General features: G+C 40.6%; 1 protein-coding gene across 1 annotated transcript in view; it reads right to left on the bottom strand.

Annotated features, from left to right (window-relative positions):
* The window catches only part of LOC138633114 (metabotropic glutamate receptor 8-like), a 159,802-nt gene that overhangs the window by 14,248 nt on the left and 125,334 nt on the right, over window positions 1-20,220 (bottom strand). The window contains exons 7-8 of the mRNA XM_069719154.1: window positions 10,078-10,217; window positions 7,682-8,617 (exon numbers count right to left, since the gene is read on the bottom strand). Coding sequence (XP_069575255.1) covers window positions 7,682-8,617; window positions 10,078-10,217 — 1,076 coding nt within the window. The remainder of the gene's footprint in view (window positions 1-7,681; window positions 8,618-10,077; window positions 10,218-20,220) is intronic.

The following is a 20,220-nucleotide window of genomic DNA, read 5'->3' as shown; positions in this document are numbered from 1 at the left end:
CATCCCAAATCAGACATGCAAGAAGTGTAATGTTTTTAGCTTCCAGGAATTCTGTGCAGATCCTTGCAACGTCATCACATCAAGGAAGTCTTCCCTTTGATTAATACTTCCATATTATCTCAGATAAATCTATTTCTTTCAACAGGCTTTGTACCACAGGCTTTTAAAGTGGCTGTAATTAAACCTTGACTTAAAAAGCCGACTCCTGATCAGCTATTTTAGGAAACTACCAATGGACCAATTCCCAACCTGCTGTTTATTTCTAAAATCCTTGAAAAAGTTGTTGCAAGTCAATGTTGTGATCATTTACAAAGGAATAATCTGTTTGAAGATTTTCAGTCAGGCTTTAGAGTTCATCATAGCACAGAAACAGCACTGGTGAAAGTTACTAACGACCTTTTATTAGCCTCAGATAATGGACTCGTCTCTGTACTTGTTCTTCTGGACCTCAGTGCTGCTTTTGATACGATTGATCATACAATCGTATTACAGAAATTAGAAGATGTTATGAGGATCAAAGAAACTGCATTAGACTGGTTCAAATCATACTTGTCAGATAGATTTCAGTTTGTTCATGTCAACAACGACTCTTCCAGACAAGCAAGTCTCCAGGACTGCCTTCTTTCATCTACGTAATATTAATAAAATCAGGAAGATCCTCCCTTAGTGTGATGCAGAAAAGCTAAATCTTGCATTTGTTACTTCCAGGTTGGATTATTGCAATTCCTTGTTGTTAGGATGTCCAAATTACTCATTAAAAACCTTGCAGCTGATCCAAAATGTTGCAGCAAGAGTACTGACGGGATTTAACAAGAGATCATATTTCTCCAGTTTTAGCTTCTCTTCACTGGCTTCCTGTGAAATCAAGAATAGAATTAAAATTCTCTTGATGACTTACAAAGCTCTACATGACCAGGCTCCATCATATCTCAGAGATCTTATAGAACCATATAATCCTAGCAGAGCACTTCTCTCTCAGTACGCTGGTCTACTTGTGGTTCCCAGAGTTTACAGAAGTAGAATGGGAGGCGGAGCTTCAGTTTTCAGGCTCCTCCCCTGTGGAACCAACCAGCTCCCAGTTTGTGTTGGAGGGGCAGAAACCCTCTCTAGCTTTAAGATTAGACTCCAACAGTTCCTTCTTGATAAAGCCTATAGTTAGGGCTGGCTCAGGTAGACCTGAACCAACCCTTAGTTATGCTGTTATAGGCCGAGGCTGCTGGGGGACCTCGTGATGCCCTGAGCTTCTTTCCTCTCACTCTTTCACTCTTTCACTCTCTATAAGTCATATCTCATCATTAAATCTCATTAACTTCATGCTTTTTCTCTCCCTTCTCTCACATAGTTTTTGCTTATTGTCTGTTGCCTCTCCATTCAGTTCCCTCGCTCGCGTAGTTTCTGTTCTTTCTTTTGCAGATGTCCCGCCATGGAGCTGCATGTCTCTGCTCTGTAATTGTCAGCCCCACCAACATTTCGGGTTTTTAATAACATATTCAAATAACCTATGTTGTGATGTGTTGGGTAATTACACTGCACATTATATACTTTCCTTTTATTATGTTGTTTATTAGTATGTGAAGCCACAACCAACAGTGGATTTGCTTAACCTAACATATAACAGCAGTGGAAACAGTTGGAGACAACAAGCCTGGCTCTATTCAAAGGCTACAAATTTGACAAGTAACGTTATATATATATTAACGTTATATTTCATCTGTATGGCAATTCACCATTTTATACATTGTATATATACAACTGTATATACACATAGTTACTGACTGGATTCTCTTCTGGTTTCCTCGAAACTACTCTAAGCCAAGAAATGGGAAAAAAAAAAATGCTTGTTTTGCTTGTTTTATAAAACAAAGGTGGAGGTATTATTTTTTTTTTTTATCAAAAATTCAAATTATATACTTTGTATGTAAAAATCTATCTCCGAAGTCTCTAAATGTATTTGATTCACAAGTGCAGATTGGACTTGTTTCCAGGCCGTAGTGATATAATTCACATTTCTACTTCTGCCATAAAGGAACTTTAAATCACAACCTTATGAACACTGATGTTATTAAACCTCTTTTCTAAAAATGGCAGTGAGCTGCGTTTCAGATACAACATGGACCACCAGAGTGAAAAGGGTTAGGTACCTCAAACAGGGCATACGAATGCATTCGAGAATAAAGGTGTAACTATCCATGCTTTCTATCACTGACAGGACCATTGAGCAGTTCATAGTAGTAAATCCAGGGCAAGCCGAGGTAAATGACTGCATCTGCGGAAATCAATAACCTATTTAATACGAATAACAATCTCAATGAGTTAAAAGGTGAGACTTCGGCACGAGGGAGAGCTCAGCAGCCCAGAGGCATGAAATTACGAAACCTGCATTGTTAGAGCTTGATGTGATCAAAGAGAAGAAATGCTCGCCTCAACATCAATCTCAAATTACCCTCAGACACTCAGATCAGACCTAATTCATTATTTTTTTCCAAGTTCAGTCTCGAAGTCGACATCCATCTATCACTGAAGAAAGCAGTGATGCATGTATGCATGAACACATGTATCACTGCATGTAGAATAGAGAGCAGTAACCTGTGTGGAAGACCCAGTCGATACATTTATACTGTTTTTAACTTCTCGACTAAAGTCGCTGATGATGAGGAGGACATTAATTTCCAAAAGTGGAAAGTTGGAGTTCAACTTTTCTGTTGACCGATGCAAACAATAAGAAATCTGGAGGATTGCAGCACAGAGACAAAGAGTTCTGGATACCGAGAGGAAAGTAAAAATGTTTCTGAATAAATTAATAGAGAGCCTAAAAAGTGTGGATTTTCTGGGAGAGTTTTTCCCAGGTGGAGTACTAGTGGGTAGAATAAAATAGCAAGAGTACCTCAAGAAAAATAACTAAAATCCCATTTTCTACACACTGAAAAACACACTGCTTCTGCAAAAAAAAAATAACTGGCCATTTTGTTTGGTGTTTGGATCATTTCTTCCAGTTATGTTCAGTTCACTCTGATTGCTGGAGCTCCAGATTTTGTCAGCGGCTCACTGAGCAGCTTCAACCTTTAAGAGCGGGTGTTACTGCAACAGAAAGGCCAAACTTACAGTCAATCAGACATCACTGATCCTTCACTAAATGAGCTGGCTGACTTCTGACCTCATGTGTATTTGTGACCCTGGCTGCAGTCTTCTGAATGTTGACATATAGCTTTAAGGATGACTCCTACCTTTGCTTACCTTTTCATTTCTGCTTGTAAACAAACTGAGCTTCAGCTTCATCGGCTGTTTGTGTTTCAGTGCATTTTTTTTCTCTTCTGTGACATTCATAGAGAGCGCTTCCTCACAGTTGAACTAAAAAGCCTGTTCTTGGAAAAATACTGCTTTCAGTGCTGGAATTTTAGCCAAAACTTTGACATCTTAATTTAGCTATTACATTTCAACAGCCCCTTTCCGTTTTTGCATTTCCTTTGTAACTTTCTAAACATGCTTCAACTGTCTTCAGTGATTATGACTAAACCCAAATCTCAACTTCTTGGAGCACTTTATCTCAATGATTTCAACTTCTCAGTGATTCCAGTGCAGCATGTTGTCAATTTGATAATGGCTGAAAAAGGGGCAGACTGGCACCGCCATCCAACTTTATGAAGAAAAAAACTGACAAACTTGTCTGGAAGTTTCAGGCTCATAATCACCTAATTTATGGTACTATGAGTCAGTTTTCATGGGCTGATGATGTTTAATTGGCTTGAGAAGAGGTAACTAATATAATTAATGCCTCGTCCCCTGTTATTATGAGAACCACTGCCCAGTGTAGGAAGTGGTTTAATGATGAGACGAAGGGACTCAAAACTTTATTTGCTATTTTATCTTTAATTAAATGTGAACAAAGAACACGCTTACAAAGAAGGTGCTGGAACAATGTTAAGGAGTGAGCAGAAGTAAATTACACACACTCAAAGCTCAAGATGCAATTCATTTATTAACAACACTGATGAAGAGCAATGTGCTTCAAAATGTCATTTGTAATAAATTGCTTTAATTGGGAGCTTTGAGTGTGTGCAATTTACTTTTCAGTGATTAATTAAATGACCTAAGGTACTGTGTGTAAATTGCCCCTTTGAACCTGTCATGTGTAGATGAAGCAATGTCACACTCTGTGACCTTTCACAGTTGGTAGATTACTGAACTAGATGAGTAGATGAAAAAGGCGTTCTAATTGTTTCTATGCGCAATTTAATTGCAGTTCATTTGTAGTTCATTATATTATACATTATATCTTATGGCTGAGATTGTCTACCGCATCATGACATGTGCCAACTGCCTGATTCACATCCAATTCAATAGACAGTGAGCCATCTTAATTTTTATGTAATTAACTGCATTTAAAAAAAAATTATTTTAAGTTTTGGGATGAACTACATCCAACATCTTTGTGTGATTTTGGATAGGACTGTTCATGTGCACTCTTGCCCACTTAAAATAAAAATAAAAAGCCCTCGGTCAGCTGCACTGCACTTAAACCAGGTTTGAGCTGGTGGAAGCGCTTCGACCACCTTTGTGTTGGTACAAAAATAAGGTCCTATGTTCTTTCAGTACTTCTTTTTGACTCAGTTTATTCTTCAATTCAGGAAATATCAACTTCTTTTTACTTTGTGACATCGTAACCATCATCCGTTATTGCCATACAAAGGTTTTAAAACAGGATTGCGTTGTTTCACTGAATAAATCACCTCAGGCAAGAACATAAGCAGAACTGGATTTAAATTGTGAAGGTTTGCTTGACATAGAAGAGTTTATTGATTTAGCTGGTCTGATTTCATGAAGCCCAACGCATAATTTGCATGTTTACAGCAAGCAGGACTGGTTAATAAAGAGTTGAACAGTGGGCACAACAGTGTTTATTGAATAATGGATGATATAGCCTGAGGTGTTTGGGTGATTGCGTGTCTGTCCGTCTGCTGTGTGATTACAGAAAAACATGAAATACATTTTTCTCTGTATAGTAAAATGTGTTATTTTTGTGGCAGCAATTTGTCTGCACATTTGTTGCAGAATAAGTTGTGTCTATCTTCAAATTGCTGTTCTCTGAAACCTCAGAAAGGGAGAAACTGGCAGATGATTGATGTGACACCTTCATCTTTTTGGGGACGGGGGATGTAATCTTCATCTCAGCATGTCTGAATGTTCAGTTTGAATCTGCTGCATCAGTTGTTTCTATGGATAAAAATACCCACAGTAAAACTGATACGGCTGTCGGCAAGCGGTGTCCGTCTATCAGACGAAATCTGCAAATTCCTGTTGGTACACCTGGTTCACTCTCTTTATTTTTTGGGGGCTTTAAGCAGAGTCACATGGCCTTCATCAGTAAATGGAACTGGCTCTCATTACATGAGACCAAAGTATTGGAAGTTCAAGGGTAATAGGTGGTTGAATATGGTGGTAGTATAACTCTTTTATGTTCATTTTTGACCTTTGAAACAGCAATTGACAAAAGAGTCCAAACTTAAGCTCCAGTTTCTCACTTGTTCTCGAGATTTAGACTGTATCAAACAGTCCTACTCAACATGCTGTGTTTGCTAAAAGCTTTGTAAAAAAAACTGAGTTTAGATTTGTTTTGTCAGCTGTTGTTTCCAAAGTCCAGACGAGTGAACTGTCACGCTCAGTTTTGGACAATGTTTATAATTTCATAATCTTACATATAATTCCAAAATGTTTACAGTCAAGGGTTATATTTCATCGTACAATTGTTATTGATCCTACAGTGTTCTAAAAGTTCCTACAGTGGAGAATTTCAAAATCTTGCTTTGCTCTGCTGGTTCTGCTTTCAATAGCCCACCTGATCAAAGGCTTTAAGGCTGAAGAGGGTGAAAATATTTATTTTTTGGCATTTCAATAATAGATATTAACAATACATTTTAACTTCCCTTTAACACGACTTTTAAGGAATGGTGCTTGTAACTTTGGTGGTAGACAGAAATCTTCAGGATCCGGCTTATTGGTTTTAGGCTGAAATTCAATTACCACGGCTTCCACTATTGTTAGTGCAGGTTATAACCAGTGATGGTGAGTTTTGCTGGGTTAAATCTTAGTCATTCGATCTAAAGCAATTCTTCATATTCTCAACAACTAAAACAGTAGCAGCAGAATAAGACTGATAAACTATATTTAGAGGAAGTCTCAGTGAATCGCTCATCTTGTCCTCCAGATCTCCCCACAGACACGATAATGAGCAAAATCCTCCATCTGGCAGACTCGCTTACAGCAAACTCAACCCAAAAACTGTTGTCTGAATGTGCTAAATTTAATTCTGCTCTAATTAGTTTTGTGTCGAGAGGCTGCAGCACAGACTGGGCTGTGCCTGTGGTGATCAGAAATTAATCAATCAGTCCATCAGAGCAGGATGGTAAATCTGGTTTGTAGAGACAATCCTGACTCAAACAAATCACCTTCTGTATTTAACATGTGTAGAGGCCAAAAACGAGGCTCTGTAGTTTCGAGTTTACACAAGCAGCACAGATAATGACCTATTACAGGCTAACTCTTAGCTCTGGTGGCTATTCACACAGCACTTTAACGTCCTGTCCTCATTATTGAAGCATTGCATTTTACCCTGCAAGAAATCTGGTAACCAAAGTGTTTGCATAGCTGTTTGTTGCCTGCTCAGTAAGGAATGGATAAAAAAAAAAAATAATGAATTGAACTGTGTCTATCTGCTCTAAAGTAAGATGCGTAATGAAGTATGTTCAATACAACTAGGAATACCTTTAGACTATTTCCAATACCAAGACTAAGTATATCACTAGCTCACGATGTTATTGGTTACATCATGGCTGGAACATCCACCGAGTAAAACCAGTCCTGGATGATATGTAATGGCTGACATATGCAGTTTAGATGATGCTTTTTTATTGGATTTGGGGAAGTTGACTAGCCCGGCTGCACCGACTGTCGATCACAGCTTCAGTTTTCTTCACTGTAAATACAGTCTGGAACTCAGAACCAATTAGCGACCAGTGTCAGTGGTAAACCGCGTTTGTCCCACCCCTCCTTTTACTGGGATAGCACGAGTAGTGACAGTGACGAGCGCGTTAACATGTTTCAATTCTTACTGACCGGAACAAATTGTCGAACATTCAGCGCTGAACCTCGTCAAGCTGCTGGTGTTTTTTAAAACAATTTAAAAAATATGCTGTACTCGGGTAAGAAACGCTTTGGTGGACACAGGTTGTAGGTAGTTACAGCGGTGGCACGCTGATTGGTAAAAATGAATCAGAAGTCTACACCCAGTAGGATAGAACGATTGCAAACCACTTCTCCAGGGAGGACAGCCAGACCCATATTCACACAGCGAAATTGGCTGGCTAAAAGTTTACATCCCAACAACTAACTAACATTTACTACTACTTCTCTATATCAGGATACTTTGTTGAGTGTTAGACACAACACATATTGGAAGAGAGTGAGGGAGTCTAAAAAAGTCAATGAAATAGCCAATTTGAGATTGCCTGATCTGAGAAATTCCATCAGCTTTAGCATCCTTGCTGGAATTCAACATGATGTCATCTGTCATCCAAAAACATGCAGAATGTAAAAGCTGCTGACAGATTGTGTTTCCATTTATAAACTGTGGCTAAACATCACATAAAACATGGCCGTGCATTATTCATGGTACAAGTGCACTCACCCGCTCCGCGGACTGTGCCGTGCCGAAGAAGATGGGGATGAAGGCGAGCCAGATGATGCAGGTCGTGTACATGGTAAATCCAATGGGCTTGGCCTCGTTGAAGGTCTCTGGCACTCCGCGCGTCTTAATAGCGTAAACAGTGCATGTGACCATCAAGAGGATGCTGTATCCCAAGGAGCAGATGAGCGACAGGTCGGAGATGTCACACTTGAGGACTCCGCGAGCATTCTCAGGATCCTGCGTGCGCTGCTCACCGTAATCCACAAAGGTGTGCGGCGGGTCGGCAGCAAACCACACAAGGACACCGAGCAGCTGAACTGAGATGAGGGAGAAGGTGATGACCAGTTGGGAAGCCGGCGAGATGAAGCGCGGTGCCGTCACTGCCTTCTTGCCCTGCTCAAAGATGCGGTGGATGCGGTTGGTTTTGGTGAGCAGCGCGGCGTTGCTGAAGCACATTCCAAGGCCCAGGAAGATGCGTCGGAAGGAGCAGACGACAACATCGGGCGCGGCGATCATGGGGAAGGTTATGATGTAACACAGGAAGATGCCCGTCAGCAGGACGTAGCTCATTTCCCGACCCGAAGCACGCACGATGGGTGTGTCGTTGTAGCGGACGAAGGTGACGATGACAAAGGTCGTCGCGATGATACCCAGGACGGAGATGAAGACGGGAACCAGTGCCCAGGGTGAGTGCCACTCCAGCTTGATGATGGGGATTCGCTGGCAGCCAGTGCGGTTCTGGTCGGGTCTCTTTTCATAGGGGCAGAGCTCGCAGGTGAACTCGCTGGCCTGGAAGTGGTATCCCTCGCAGCGCTCGCAGTGCCAGCAGCACGGGACGCCCTTCACCACCTTCTTCCTTTCGCCGGTGCGACAAGGCAGGCTGCACACCGAGGACGGAAGGGAGGGGTCGCCAGTGGTCCACTGCAGGACCTCCATCTGAGGGGAGGGAGGAGGAACCAGCTTGGTCAACATTTACCTTATATTTAAGAAAATGAGCAAACAGCCCAGTGCATCATAGTTCAACCTCCGCCCTAAATCCAAGTTTAATATATATTAAGCTGCAGGTAACCATATCAGTGGTTGTGATGCTTTAGGCTCTTTAGACTTAATGGTGAAACAAACTGAAACCATAGGTGACACTGACTGCAAACACGCACAGCAACAGGTTTTAAATCCACAGCTTGATTTTGTTTCCTCCGTCAGTGGACTGGCTGAAATCCCAGGTGTCCATATAACCCCCACACAGAAACAATATGGATTCATAAAGTGTTAAAATTGGGGGAAACTGAGTTATTCCACAGTGTGTGTTTAAAGTACTCTATGATTAAAAAACAATGGCAGAATGCGTTCATTGACAACGTGGTGCTTGACTAGCAGGGGGCAGCTCCCGGAGAAAAGAAAACTGTCCTTACTGGCTTTTTTTTTTGCTTAGCAAAATATTCTTCTCTCCTGCTGTTGTGCTTCCGTTTGGTGGAGGGCAAATCACTGCTGCAGGGATCAGATATGAATGCACATATGTTCAACATCTACTTACCAGTTTGTTCGCAAGCTTTTCAAAAGGGACTTTGACTTGAGATAGGTTTGTTGAACTGCTGTTTCCATGGTAAAGAATGAGAACAACAAGTCCTAGAAACATGGAACGTTATGAACTCTGTTTTCAGTCAAACTCTAGAGATCATGTGACACAGTTTCAAGTTCTAAAACAAGCAAGTGAGTGGACCTTGAGTTAAAGACCCCCCTCGGAGGAAAATCGGATTTTTAACCTTGTTAACATTTCTTTGTGGTGTTGTCTAGTACAAGATATATCATGAGTAAACTAAGCAGTCAATACCATGTCAGCGCAATTATGTCTTAAAGACCACAGATTCAGACAGCCAGGGTTTCATACATCACAAATCTAAGGAACCAATCCAATCAATTTGCTGTCCATATCTTGAGCTGCAGGCGAGCTGCAGAGGTGGGTGGAAATAAAGGCAGACTCTATGTTGAATATTCATAGAGCTCCAAATACTGACTGAAGCCAAAGAAGAAAAATTACACTGAAGCCACATGGAGGCATTACAGGTTGTTGTTTTTTTAAACAAAAATATTTTCTTTTTTTATGAAGTGATTTAATTAACTCTTGGAGAAGGACTTTAATATTTTTTCACACTGCTGTTTCCACAGCTGGGAGTAAACTTTTCCAATCAACACATTTCCATATTCTTTAGGTTTGCTCAACAAAAGTAGATTGAAATTTAAAAATGTAATTTAAACATGTTAAAAAAAAAAAACTTTATCCTATTTTAAAATAAAGTCTCCCATCAATCAAAATTGAACTCAGGTCAGAATGGAAAAACATACTGCCTTGTGCTCATATACACCTTCTTGTCAAACACCTTGTTAGTGTCCCTTACGTCGAGAAACAGCTGATTGGTCCAGTGTCCGATGACCTTGTACTCTGCTGTTGACCTGTTGTTGATCTGATACTGGAAGATGTCGTAGCGTCCGGGAGCATCTCCATTCTCATTAAAGATGACCGGAGTCCCGGCACTTCCTGCAAAAATACAAAGCCCATATTTTCAGAAATTAATATAAGATGCAAGACAAACAGTTACCCTCGAAAATGGAAGGGTGTGTGTGTAATATACTAAGTACCAACACATGTTTAGCCATATTTTGAAAAGTGTGTTTAAAAAAAAGTGCGAGAACATACTGTTGTGAAATTGAGATGTTTAAATGTTTATTTTTTTTCTAATCCATGCACATGTGAGAAGACATTTCAGGTTCCGTGTCTTGATTCAGGAGAGTTCAACATCTTCCCTGATTGATGCTTCCCTCTACAGTGGGAAAAAAAAAAAATCATCTCAATCAATTAATTCAATTGTAATTAGAGTCCAAACACAGCTTCTGTCCTTGTCAAACATTAAACCACACAGCACCTGCAGTTATGTCAACAGGGTTTGATTAGAGAAGTGTTTAATAGTCAGAAAGTAGGACAGAATACAGAGCATCATTATTAAATTACTGCAAGTCTTCACACCTGAATGACGGCACAGGATGTTTGTGTCAACCCTCTGATGTGATCGACAGGAGCGTATCAGTGAGAGGATGAGCTGACGTGACCATGCTATGGTATAAGTTTGTTTGGGTTCAGACACAAAACAACTTGGACAAGTGTAGGGAAAAATCTGGGGTTTGGGTTGAAATAGAGGACATTCATTGTCGTGATTATAGTAATGAACACTTAGTTAAGAAAAGCTAAACAAAAGGCTGTTTTATACATTTAAATGATCATGTATGGCGGTATCTCACCTGATATACCAATACCTGATAAGCGTCTTTATAATTAAAATGGTTATTTAAATGCAAAATCATAAAGTAAATCTTAAAACCATAATAGTAATCCTTTACATCTTTTACATTATTAAAATGATTATTTATACTACTTTTTCAAAATAGGAAAACTTTAAATTATTTTCAGATTTTATATGACACTAGTCCAAAGGGTCCAGTAACAAGAATTTAGTTCAGCTCAGAGATTCAAACAAAAGGAAGAGGAAATGTGGTAGAAAGTGTGACTGCACCGCTGAACTTTCCTTAAAGATGTTATTAAAGAAAAAAAAATGGTTCAACTTCATTATGCTATACAATATTTTATGAACATGAAATACGATTTTTGCAAATTGGATCCAAAAAACATTTTGAGGTGGTTTGTAACACAAATCCCACCAAAATCAGCAAATATGTTTTGAGAGAAACATTATGTCCATATTTCTGGTTATTTAAAAGAAACACTTTTAAATAAAACATCCGGCAAGTTGCAACACGGTGTAAATAAATCTTGACATCTTTAGACACAAAGACATCAAATATTATGTTTTCAATAATTACCTCTGTTTGACACGTTTTTATTTTCCCCACAAAGAAGATAATTGCTGTGCTTGATTATAAATCTTAAATTGCATCTATGTCACCGTTTTTTCAAATTCCAAGAATTTACAAATATATCAAATATTTGTAATGTCAAGTTGACAAAGTCTAAATAAGTTCTAAGAAAACAAAAAAGAGTTATAATCGGTTTCCTCATTTAGACCAAGATGAATGTAATGTATTTGAAACACAGTTCTTAAATCCAAACGTTGGATTTCAGAGTGTTTGAACATCACAAAGAACATTCACAGCCTCAGCTAATCCTCCTAAACAGAGTCAGTCTCTTTTCTTTGAGCTGCTGTATTCTGTGTGTCTCTGTTGGTAGCGTACCAACTTCGTATCTCGCTAGAGGGCAAATTTAACATCGGGGACAGTTCTCTCGAACTTGCCGCACATTAGTTTGGATCCGCTGAAGCAGAGTGGAAAAGCTGCAGATTGGAGCTAAAGAGCTGAGCAACAACAACAACAACAACAACAAAAAAGAAAACAGGCGCATAATGAAGTGAGTGGGCGCCGGTTAGATTCGATCCTGCCCCGATTTTCCTTCTGCAGCATGAATAAAAGCAGCGCAAATCACATCAGCATGAATCACCATACCTCGCCTCGGGATGTAGAAACCTCCCCTCCCCCCCACCCCCACCCCCTTTCCTTCCCCCACCTCACTGCAACTCACGTCAGAGAATCCGCGTTGCTGCCGAATTAACGCCCTCGCTCAACATTATTTCCAAACATGGTAATCATGCTAACTGTGTGGTGACACATGTTGCAGCTTTCTCTTTAAACACAATAAAACATCCTACAAACAATCTGCTCCGTAGAATGAAAAACAGACATTATAGTAGAATCCAGGATAAAGAGCTGTTTTTTTCGTTTTTGTTTTTTTTAGCACATTAAGCAACACACGCACACCAACTAACCAACTAAGGTGATGTTACATTAATGACACTGATGTCAATGAAACTAGACATCTTTAACAGTTCAAGTGGTTCAGAGAAACTGAGCCAGGATCCAGCATCTGAGTTAGGTCAGGTCTAGATATGGTCCCATGTTAGTATGTAAACCTCTGAGATCCTTTTATGGATAGATTGTCATGAAATACAATGTTGTCTCTCTGTCTGGGTCTGTTCAGGATCTTCTAATGCTGCAGATCTTCTGGTCTGCTGAGAACATTTGTCATGCTTGGTTTAATAGCCTCAAACAAATATTGTGTGGTCTGAATGTGACATAACTGTTCTTGGGTCCGTTTTGGATCTGTTTTCATGTTGCACCCGTGGAAGTTTCAGGACATAAAGAGCCATCAGTAACTAAATGTCCCCTTTGGGCTTTGTTGCTTGTGTTTTCATCGCATTTGAAGAAACACTGAAATTTGGCAAATTATAACTGATTATGTTACATTTTCTTCCACTTATCGAAGGTCGGGTCGTGGTGGTAGCAGGTTGAGCAAGTTAGCCCAGATGTCCAGCAACATTTTCCAGCTCCTCCTGGGGGATCCCAAGATCGTTCCCCAGACCGGATGAGATATATAATCTCGCTGGCATTTCTGGTGCTACGCTGGGGTTGTTGTCTGCGAGCTGAAGCAGCTTTTTAATTAGTGATTATCAGAGATAATTATTAATATTGATAAAATTATAAGAATTTTTTCAAATTCACATCTGATCTCAGATATAATCCTGGACATCCAGTAGCGAATGGCCCAAAAACTGACACAGACACAGATGGAGGTGTGATAAAGGTTCCTGATAAGAACCATTAAACCATAAATGTGAACTCTTTTACCAATGAGCTCATATAGTGACATTTAAAGGGTCGTTTAACATGTTTAGAGGGACATGGGACTTTATTTTCAGGCTTTCTGTACTCTACTGTGCTGCAGTTTGGGTCAAATCGGAGCAGAAACAGATCTACTACTCCATTAATCCTCCTGTTCGACCTGCATGGATCCAACAGGAGCGGATCTTCTTCGGTGCCCTGCCAGGAAGCACAGCGCGGTGAGCTCTCCAGGTTTTATTGAACGGTCAGAGCTGCAGCCCGTCAGCTCGACCATTCCTCCGTCTGATAATGCCTCTCAATGTACCCATTTCACTCTGCTCGGATTTCTGCATCCTTGCTCATCGGAAACTGTCATCATCATTCCATTCAGATGTCTTGCTTTCACATAGATACGTTGGAAAAAAAAAAAACTTCTGCTATTTCAAAATTGCTGGAGTCAAAATTCAAAATAGGGTAGGTCACAAGTATTTTTTAAAACAGATACCATAAAATAATGTTTTATATTTTCAATAGCACAATGGAAGGAAAACATACAGAACAGTGAAAACTGTGGGAACAGAAGGAAAGCTGCAGGACACACATGCACAGTTCAACACTGTGTCCGAAAGTCACTCAGTTCGCATTAGAGAGACGATCAAGCAGGACTGCTTCCTATTGTCAGTGAAAATAAACGAAAAAAGGCACACTTCATGTTTGACAGTATGTGCAAACCCAGTATCTGCAGCAACCGCAGCAAAACTGGAAATAGCTAGCTTTGCCCTGTCTCGGTGTGACAGTTTCACGTTTTGAAAGTATGAAACTTACATGCACATACATGTCATGTAACAAGGGGTCATGTGACCACGGTCCTACAACAAAGGCAATAAAGGAAAAAATGTTCACGGTATCAGGGGACGGGAGGGGTGGCTTGATGCCATTAGTCTTGGACTGCCGTGGGAAACGATAAGGTTCGTATGCAGCAAGAGTTTTTGTTGAGTTCTTTTGTTTGTTTTCTAACCCCAACCGTGTTTTTGTCTCCTTAGCCCAACAATGTGCTTATTAATAACCCCAACCGTGTTTTAGATAAATGTTTCATTATTGTAAATCACCTGGCTCTACACATGCAGTAGGTTTCATTTTTGTCTACTACAGGAAAACGTGTAACTGTCATGCCTAGACAGGCCAAAGCGTGGCTATCTCACGTTTTTACGTGATGAAGGGTTGGTAACTGCATGACTACGGTAACTACGTAATACACTCAGTACTGTGTCTGAATGCATCCTATGACACACTGGAGCCGCTGCAGTTCTTCTGACTTACTTTTTTCAAACTTAAGTTGTTTAAATTAACCTTTTTTTTTCTCCCCTCTTCAGTCTCCAACGCTATGAGCTAGCTTTTTTTTTTTTTCTCAACAGGCTACAGAGGAGATTCAAATTAAAATGCCAGTGTGGTGTTTTAATGTGTGCTGGTAAAAGGAAGCTTTTGGAAAATTAGCCAGTCATATTCAGTCTTGCAGTAAATTAAGGTTCACAGCTGCTCTTCTTAAACTCTGTCTATGCTGATTTTGGAGACAACTTCATGACTTTGATGATTTGTGATTTTGTAAGCATCACATCACAGCAGCTTGGGAAGGACTGCCGGTTAACATGTCGTATTTATTAGCTGCAATAGTCATTTTGTTGTCTGACAACAGAAACTGAAACGTGTAAATGAGAATAAGTACGTGATTAATTTTGCTGTGCTAAAACATAGCACAGCAAAAAACAGATAGCAGAGGAGGACTGCTAAAAATCTGAAGGCAGGGACCAAACATAATCCAAGTCTGCAACCAGCTGTTTTTCTTCAAGCTGCTGTCCTTTCAATTTTATGCATCTACATGATTCAAGAAAGCAAGTGAAATTCCAGAGCTCATTACATAAACATATCTAAATTTCCCCACTGTGGGATTACTAAAGTCTTATCCATTTATCTTATCTATCTATATGTCTGGTCAGACATGATTACCATTGTTAGGCTGGAATTTACAGTGCTAACATGAGGATTCATGACGTAATTGGTCAAGAAGTGTTGGGACAGACGTTGAAAGACGGGCTGTTAATCCATGGAGGCGGACTTCATACACAGTCCACAATCATTGGTCACTCGTTGGTTATGTCACGAGAATAAGAGAGCCATTCAGTCTACAAATACACTGAGCAGAGAGGCAGAGGTGGCCGCTGTTGCTGGGACGCAACCTGGGAGAGGGTGTCTGGTATTAGATTACACCAGGAATCATTATGAACAGTCCCAGCACATCGGCAAGATGTATTTTGTCCATATATTTGCATTATGTATTCTGCACAGCAGGGGTCTCCAACCTTTTTTTCCTCTCAGAGCTAGGGTGTTATTTTCTGTATCTACAATTACACAGATGTTTCCTAAATGCAGACTTCAGTGCATGCAACTCAAGTGTGGCCAAATCGCTTTAAAAAGTGTCAAATGAAGCATTATAATATAAGATTTACCAAAGAAAATCCAGTGTTTCCCCTTTGATTGGGACCATATGCCCCTCCTGACAGAAACACGTCTTGGCCAAAACATAGTATATGGCTGACCTATGTGGGACACAGAAGGGCACGTTGCAGGTCGCGTTTCTGTCCTCTGATCTCTGTGTGTTTCATGAAGGCCAGCACGCAACCCCCCCCCCCCCATTACACTGACACGGTGCGGAGCAGACACTGTTATACTGTATATTGTTGGAAATCTCTGCAATCTTCTCAGAACTGGTTCGTAGTCTACTGGTTTACAAGCAACGGGTTGACGACCTCTGTTGTTCAGCGTTAGAGAGAAAGACTTGGAAAACAGTGGGAAGTTATTTATGCCCTCTAGAACCACAAACTGTTTATTTATTTGTTTATATATATATATATATATATATACATATATATAGTTCTGTTCATTAACAAAAAAGATTTAAAAAAAGTTTTGAATAGTGAGCTTTTAAGTTTGGCCTTGGGGTTAGGATGCTGACAACTATACACGGCATCCCACTTCTACATTAGAAATACTGGATGTCCATTTGTACAGCTCACTCTTTGAAATACAATACGCATTTTCCCCAAACTACTCCTTTAATCCCGAGGCTAACAGTGCAAACAGCTGAGCTCTCTCTCGTTGTTTCCTCTTCCTGCTTCGTTCAGCAGTTTGTAAAAAGCTGCATATTTGAAGAGAAGCCGCAGCAGGAGATGAGGTCCTCACATATTCATCACTTCACTCACCTACAGTATCTGCTCGTCCCCTCCGCAACCTCCCCACCTCCCTCCTCCACCAATGATCTGACTGTAAAGGGTTTCTCTTCCTGCAGTGCCACGGGGTCAGTAACGCTGCATCCTCCTTAAAAAAAGGCAACAACAAGCTGGTATCCCCTCTTAATAAGTATCTGCTGTCAAATTGAATCAGGGTGGAATCTCCCTGACATCCCTCCCCTCCTCCCTCACCCGCTGCTCTCCCTAAATGTTTTCAACTGGGACGTTGCTACAAAGGCCTCATGCAGATGGCGTTATCGCAGCGAGCACTAACATTAACACAAGTGTCTCAACTAGCATCCTGACGCTCCTCTAAAAATAAGCACACGGGCGAGGAGCACACGGCTGAGTTGGCGATCAGCCCCCCGGCCGCCGCAGCCACGGAGCGCTGCCTCGTCCTGGATTTTCGCATTTCATACGTTAAAATTATGGGTAACCGCGCTGCCCCATGTTCAGAGAAGTGAAGCATAAAAAAACCAGAGAAGCTGCCCGAGTTTGATTTATGTCAGCATTTGATGTACGTGAGGGTTTAACCGAGCACGCTGTTCACAGATTCACACAGGAAAGCCCCAAACACAGTGTGACACGAGTGTTTGCGTGTGCGTGTAGGCCTTAATAAGTATAAGCTCAATCAGGCACAAACTACACATGCTGCTGAGCCCGGATTCATCGGTGATGCATGTGTGCTGCAGCAGCGCTCAGAAGCTGCGCCGAGGAGATGTTCTCAAACGCTGCAGATTCGTCATACTTAGCTCCGTACTGAGTTGCACCAGTTGGAGGTTTGACCAACAGCCAAAAGACAAAAAACTAAAGAGATTCAATTTGCAATGAGATAAAAACAGAAACCAGTAGCAACGCCTCAGAGAAGCTGGAGCCAGATATCATTTGGGAGCATGTATTCACAAATTAACTGATAATTGCCGGCTTGATGTTACAGCAGTAATGGGAACATTTTAGAGACGGTAAACGAGTCTGTTCATGTCTACAAATGATTCAAACCCCAAAAACATTTGCACATTAAACACATCTGCAAAGGAATAATGCTCGTGATCTGCTTATTGTTTGTGTTTTGTGGCAGCAGTCATGGCTTTCCTGACACCGAGAGGCCCAAAGTCCGCAAGAGCAAGTTCATCCGACTTAGAGCTACAGCACCTGAACACAGCCCTGCTACCAAGTAATTAGCATCGCCCATTACCCGCATATTCCACTGAAGACGTGTCCGCCGCGATTTTGTTCCGTCCTCTGCGCGGCTTTGTATTCCACCGCGTTTTGTCTGCCCATTTTATCTTTAATCATTGTCATTAAAAACATGAATCCTCCTATTTATTGTGTAACTATTTCACACACCGTGTCTGTAGCAGAAGGAGAATGCATTTCTTGTCCAAATTGAAAGACCGCTGGGGTAGATGGTGATGTAATGACGTTTTTTACGACTGGGAGTTTGCACATGGGCTTTTTATTGTGAAAATGTGCGTCAGAAATAGATTCGCTACACATCTTTAGCGGAGCAGTGTCGGAGACGGAACGCGTCGGACACGGATCCAGTGGAAAACAGCCTTTGCTCTCTCATCTGTCCTGGCTTCCATTCACCTGGAAACACTCTCCCTATCAGCCAATAGAACTTAGTAAGGACAGGCGCTGAGCAAGACAGGATCAATTTCAAATGTTGCATTCAGGTCGGGGTCTTCTGCAAAATCTTAAAGCAATGCAAGTGTGAGCTTCTACAGTATATGAGCATTGCAGCTCGGGGTCACATGAAGTGAATGGTGACTACTTTTGTTTTGCTTTACCTCCATTCAGAACTCATCCTGAACTCATTGATTCTTTCTTTTCTCTACACACTGCATTTCGCATTTCTAAATCATGTTTTGAAACCCTCTAACTAGCATTAACGAGCCCAAACCAAAGCCATTTATCCCCAATGTTCCACAGCCTTTGCTCTACAACGACATCATGTCGCCTTCCTTTGCTCCAAGACAGAAGAGTCATAATGTCTTTGGAAAATAGAGCTCTTTGTAATGTAAAAGATAAAACAATCTATTGGCTTAAAGGCTCAGAGGGGATATTCTGGCTTCAAAGTTCAATTCTGTAGGACTTACTGTAGTTAAAGCCAAAAACCTTTATTTTTGAATTTTGACTTCCGAGATCATGTTGAATATGTCACCAAATCTGCTTTTTATCATCTCAAAAAAAGCCATTTCTGTCTTGGAGTGAAACAGAGACTAATCCATTCTGTCACACCCATTTGTCTAGACTATTTTAAATTGTCTGTTTTCTGGTCGACCCAGACAAGTTGTAAATCAGTTACTGAGCAGGACCAGGAGGAGAGAACACATTACACCTACAGTATTATCAAGTCCTCACATTAGTTGGCTGTCAGTTTCTGTATAGATTTTTCAGGCACAACCACCTTTAAATCAAGCTGCAGTGTTTATATGCTACGATATTGTTTAACATAATACAATAGTACTGTTTATTTTGCAGTTCTTTAATTCTATAAAGTTTGATCCACAGATTTACATTACTTTTCTGGAAATTTGGCCAGGCAACAACAACACTAAAGCAAGTTTGACACAATTAATACAGACTCGATGTTCAAAGTGATGGATTACACAACTAATATGAGGTTTTTGTCCATAACTGATACCCACACTGTGCCTCATAAAGGAGATGTATGCAGGAACACATAAACACATTATTTCCTGAATCCGCTTCAATGCCCTGAATTCGACCGTACCCTGAAGTACGATTTCTCCTATGGACTTTAATCTGGAAGATGACTGATTAATCATCCTGTTTGTGACATTTCCTGTTTTCTGGCCTCATTTGCTTTAATTCACGAAGTAACAAACTGCTTAATGTTAAAAAAAAAATAAAAAAAAAATAAAAAAATATATATATATATATATATATATGACTTGCAGCCTTCAATTTAGCTTTCACTGAGCAAAGATTTACTTTTTCGACCCTGCGGGTGAAATTTACCGCTGATTCAATCTTTAATGCCTCTCCTCCTCCTGCAGAAATAACATCCAGCAGCTCCTCACATCCATCACGCCCAGCCCAGAACTATGAGTCCCTGAGAGCTTGACACATCAGCCACAAAATCTGCTCCATCTCCTCGTTTCTCTGTTTTATATTTGTGTCTCGCATTTCACTGCGCGGTGGAGGTAGATAGGAAAATTAGAATTATTCAAATGCAATGTCCCGTCCTCAGTTGGCGCCTGGGAAGGAGGGAAACGAGGGGAGTTCTCCTGTCGGGAGAGACATATCTGGGGTAAAAGGGAAGATCTCCCGTCGGAAGTATTACAATTTACAGCAGGATTACAGTGAAGTGGAAGGCAAATATAACAGAGGAGAGGGAATACGTTTTTCCGTTTTTTCCCATACAGTAGGATGAGTTTTTTTTTCACTGATTTTAGTGAGATTCAGCATCATAATCCCTGACACTCCAGGGGAAGACTGCCAACCCAAAGCAGCCTGGAATTCAAGTGGATCCAAATCAATACTCTATATTTACACCAAATGTTTGTCATTCAGCAAATCACTCAATTAAACAAAAACACAATATGTTAATATGCATTGTTTGTGGTT

The sequence above is a fragment of the Brachyistius frenatus genome, unplaced genomic scaffold (assembly GCF_029030835.1).
Source record: "Brachyistius frenatus isolate BFR_SWC_R1_liver_20210118 unplaced genomic scaffold, ASM2903083v1 Contig_208, whole genome shotgun sequence".
Classification (NCBI taxonomy): domain Eukaryota; kingdom Metazoa; phylum Chordata; class Actinopteri; family Embiotocidae; genus Brachyistius; species Brachyistius frenatus.
This window is presented reverse-complemented; position numbering and strand designations above follow the sequence as displayed.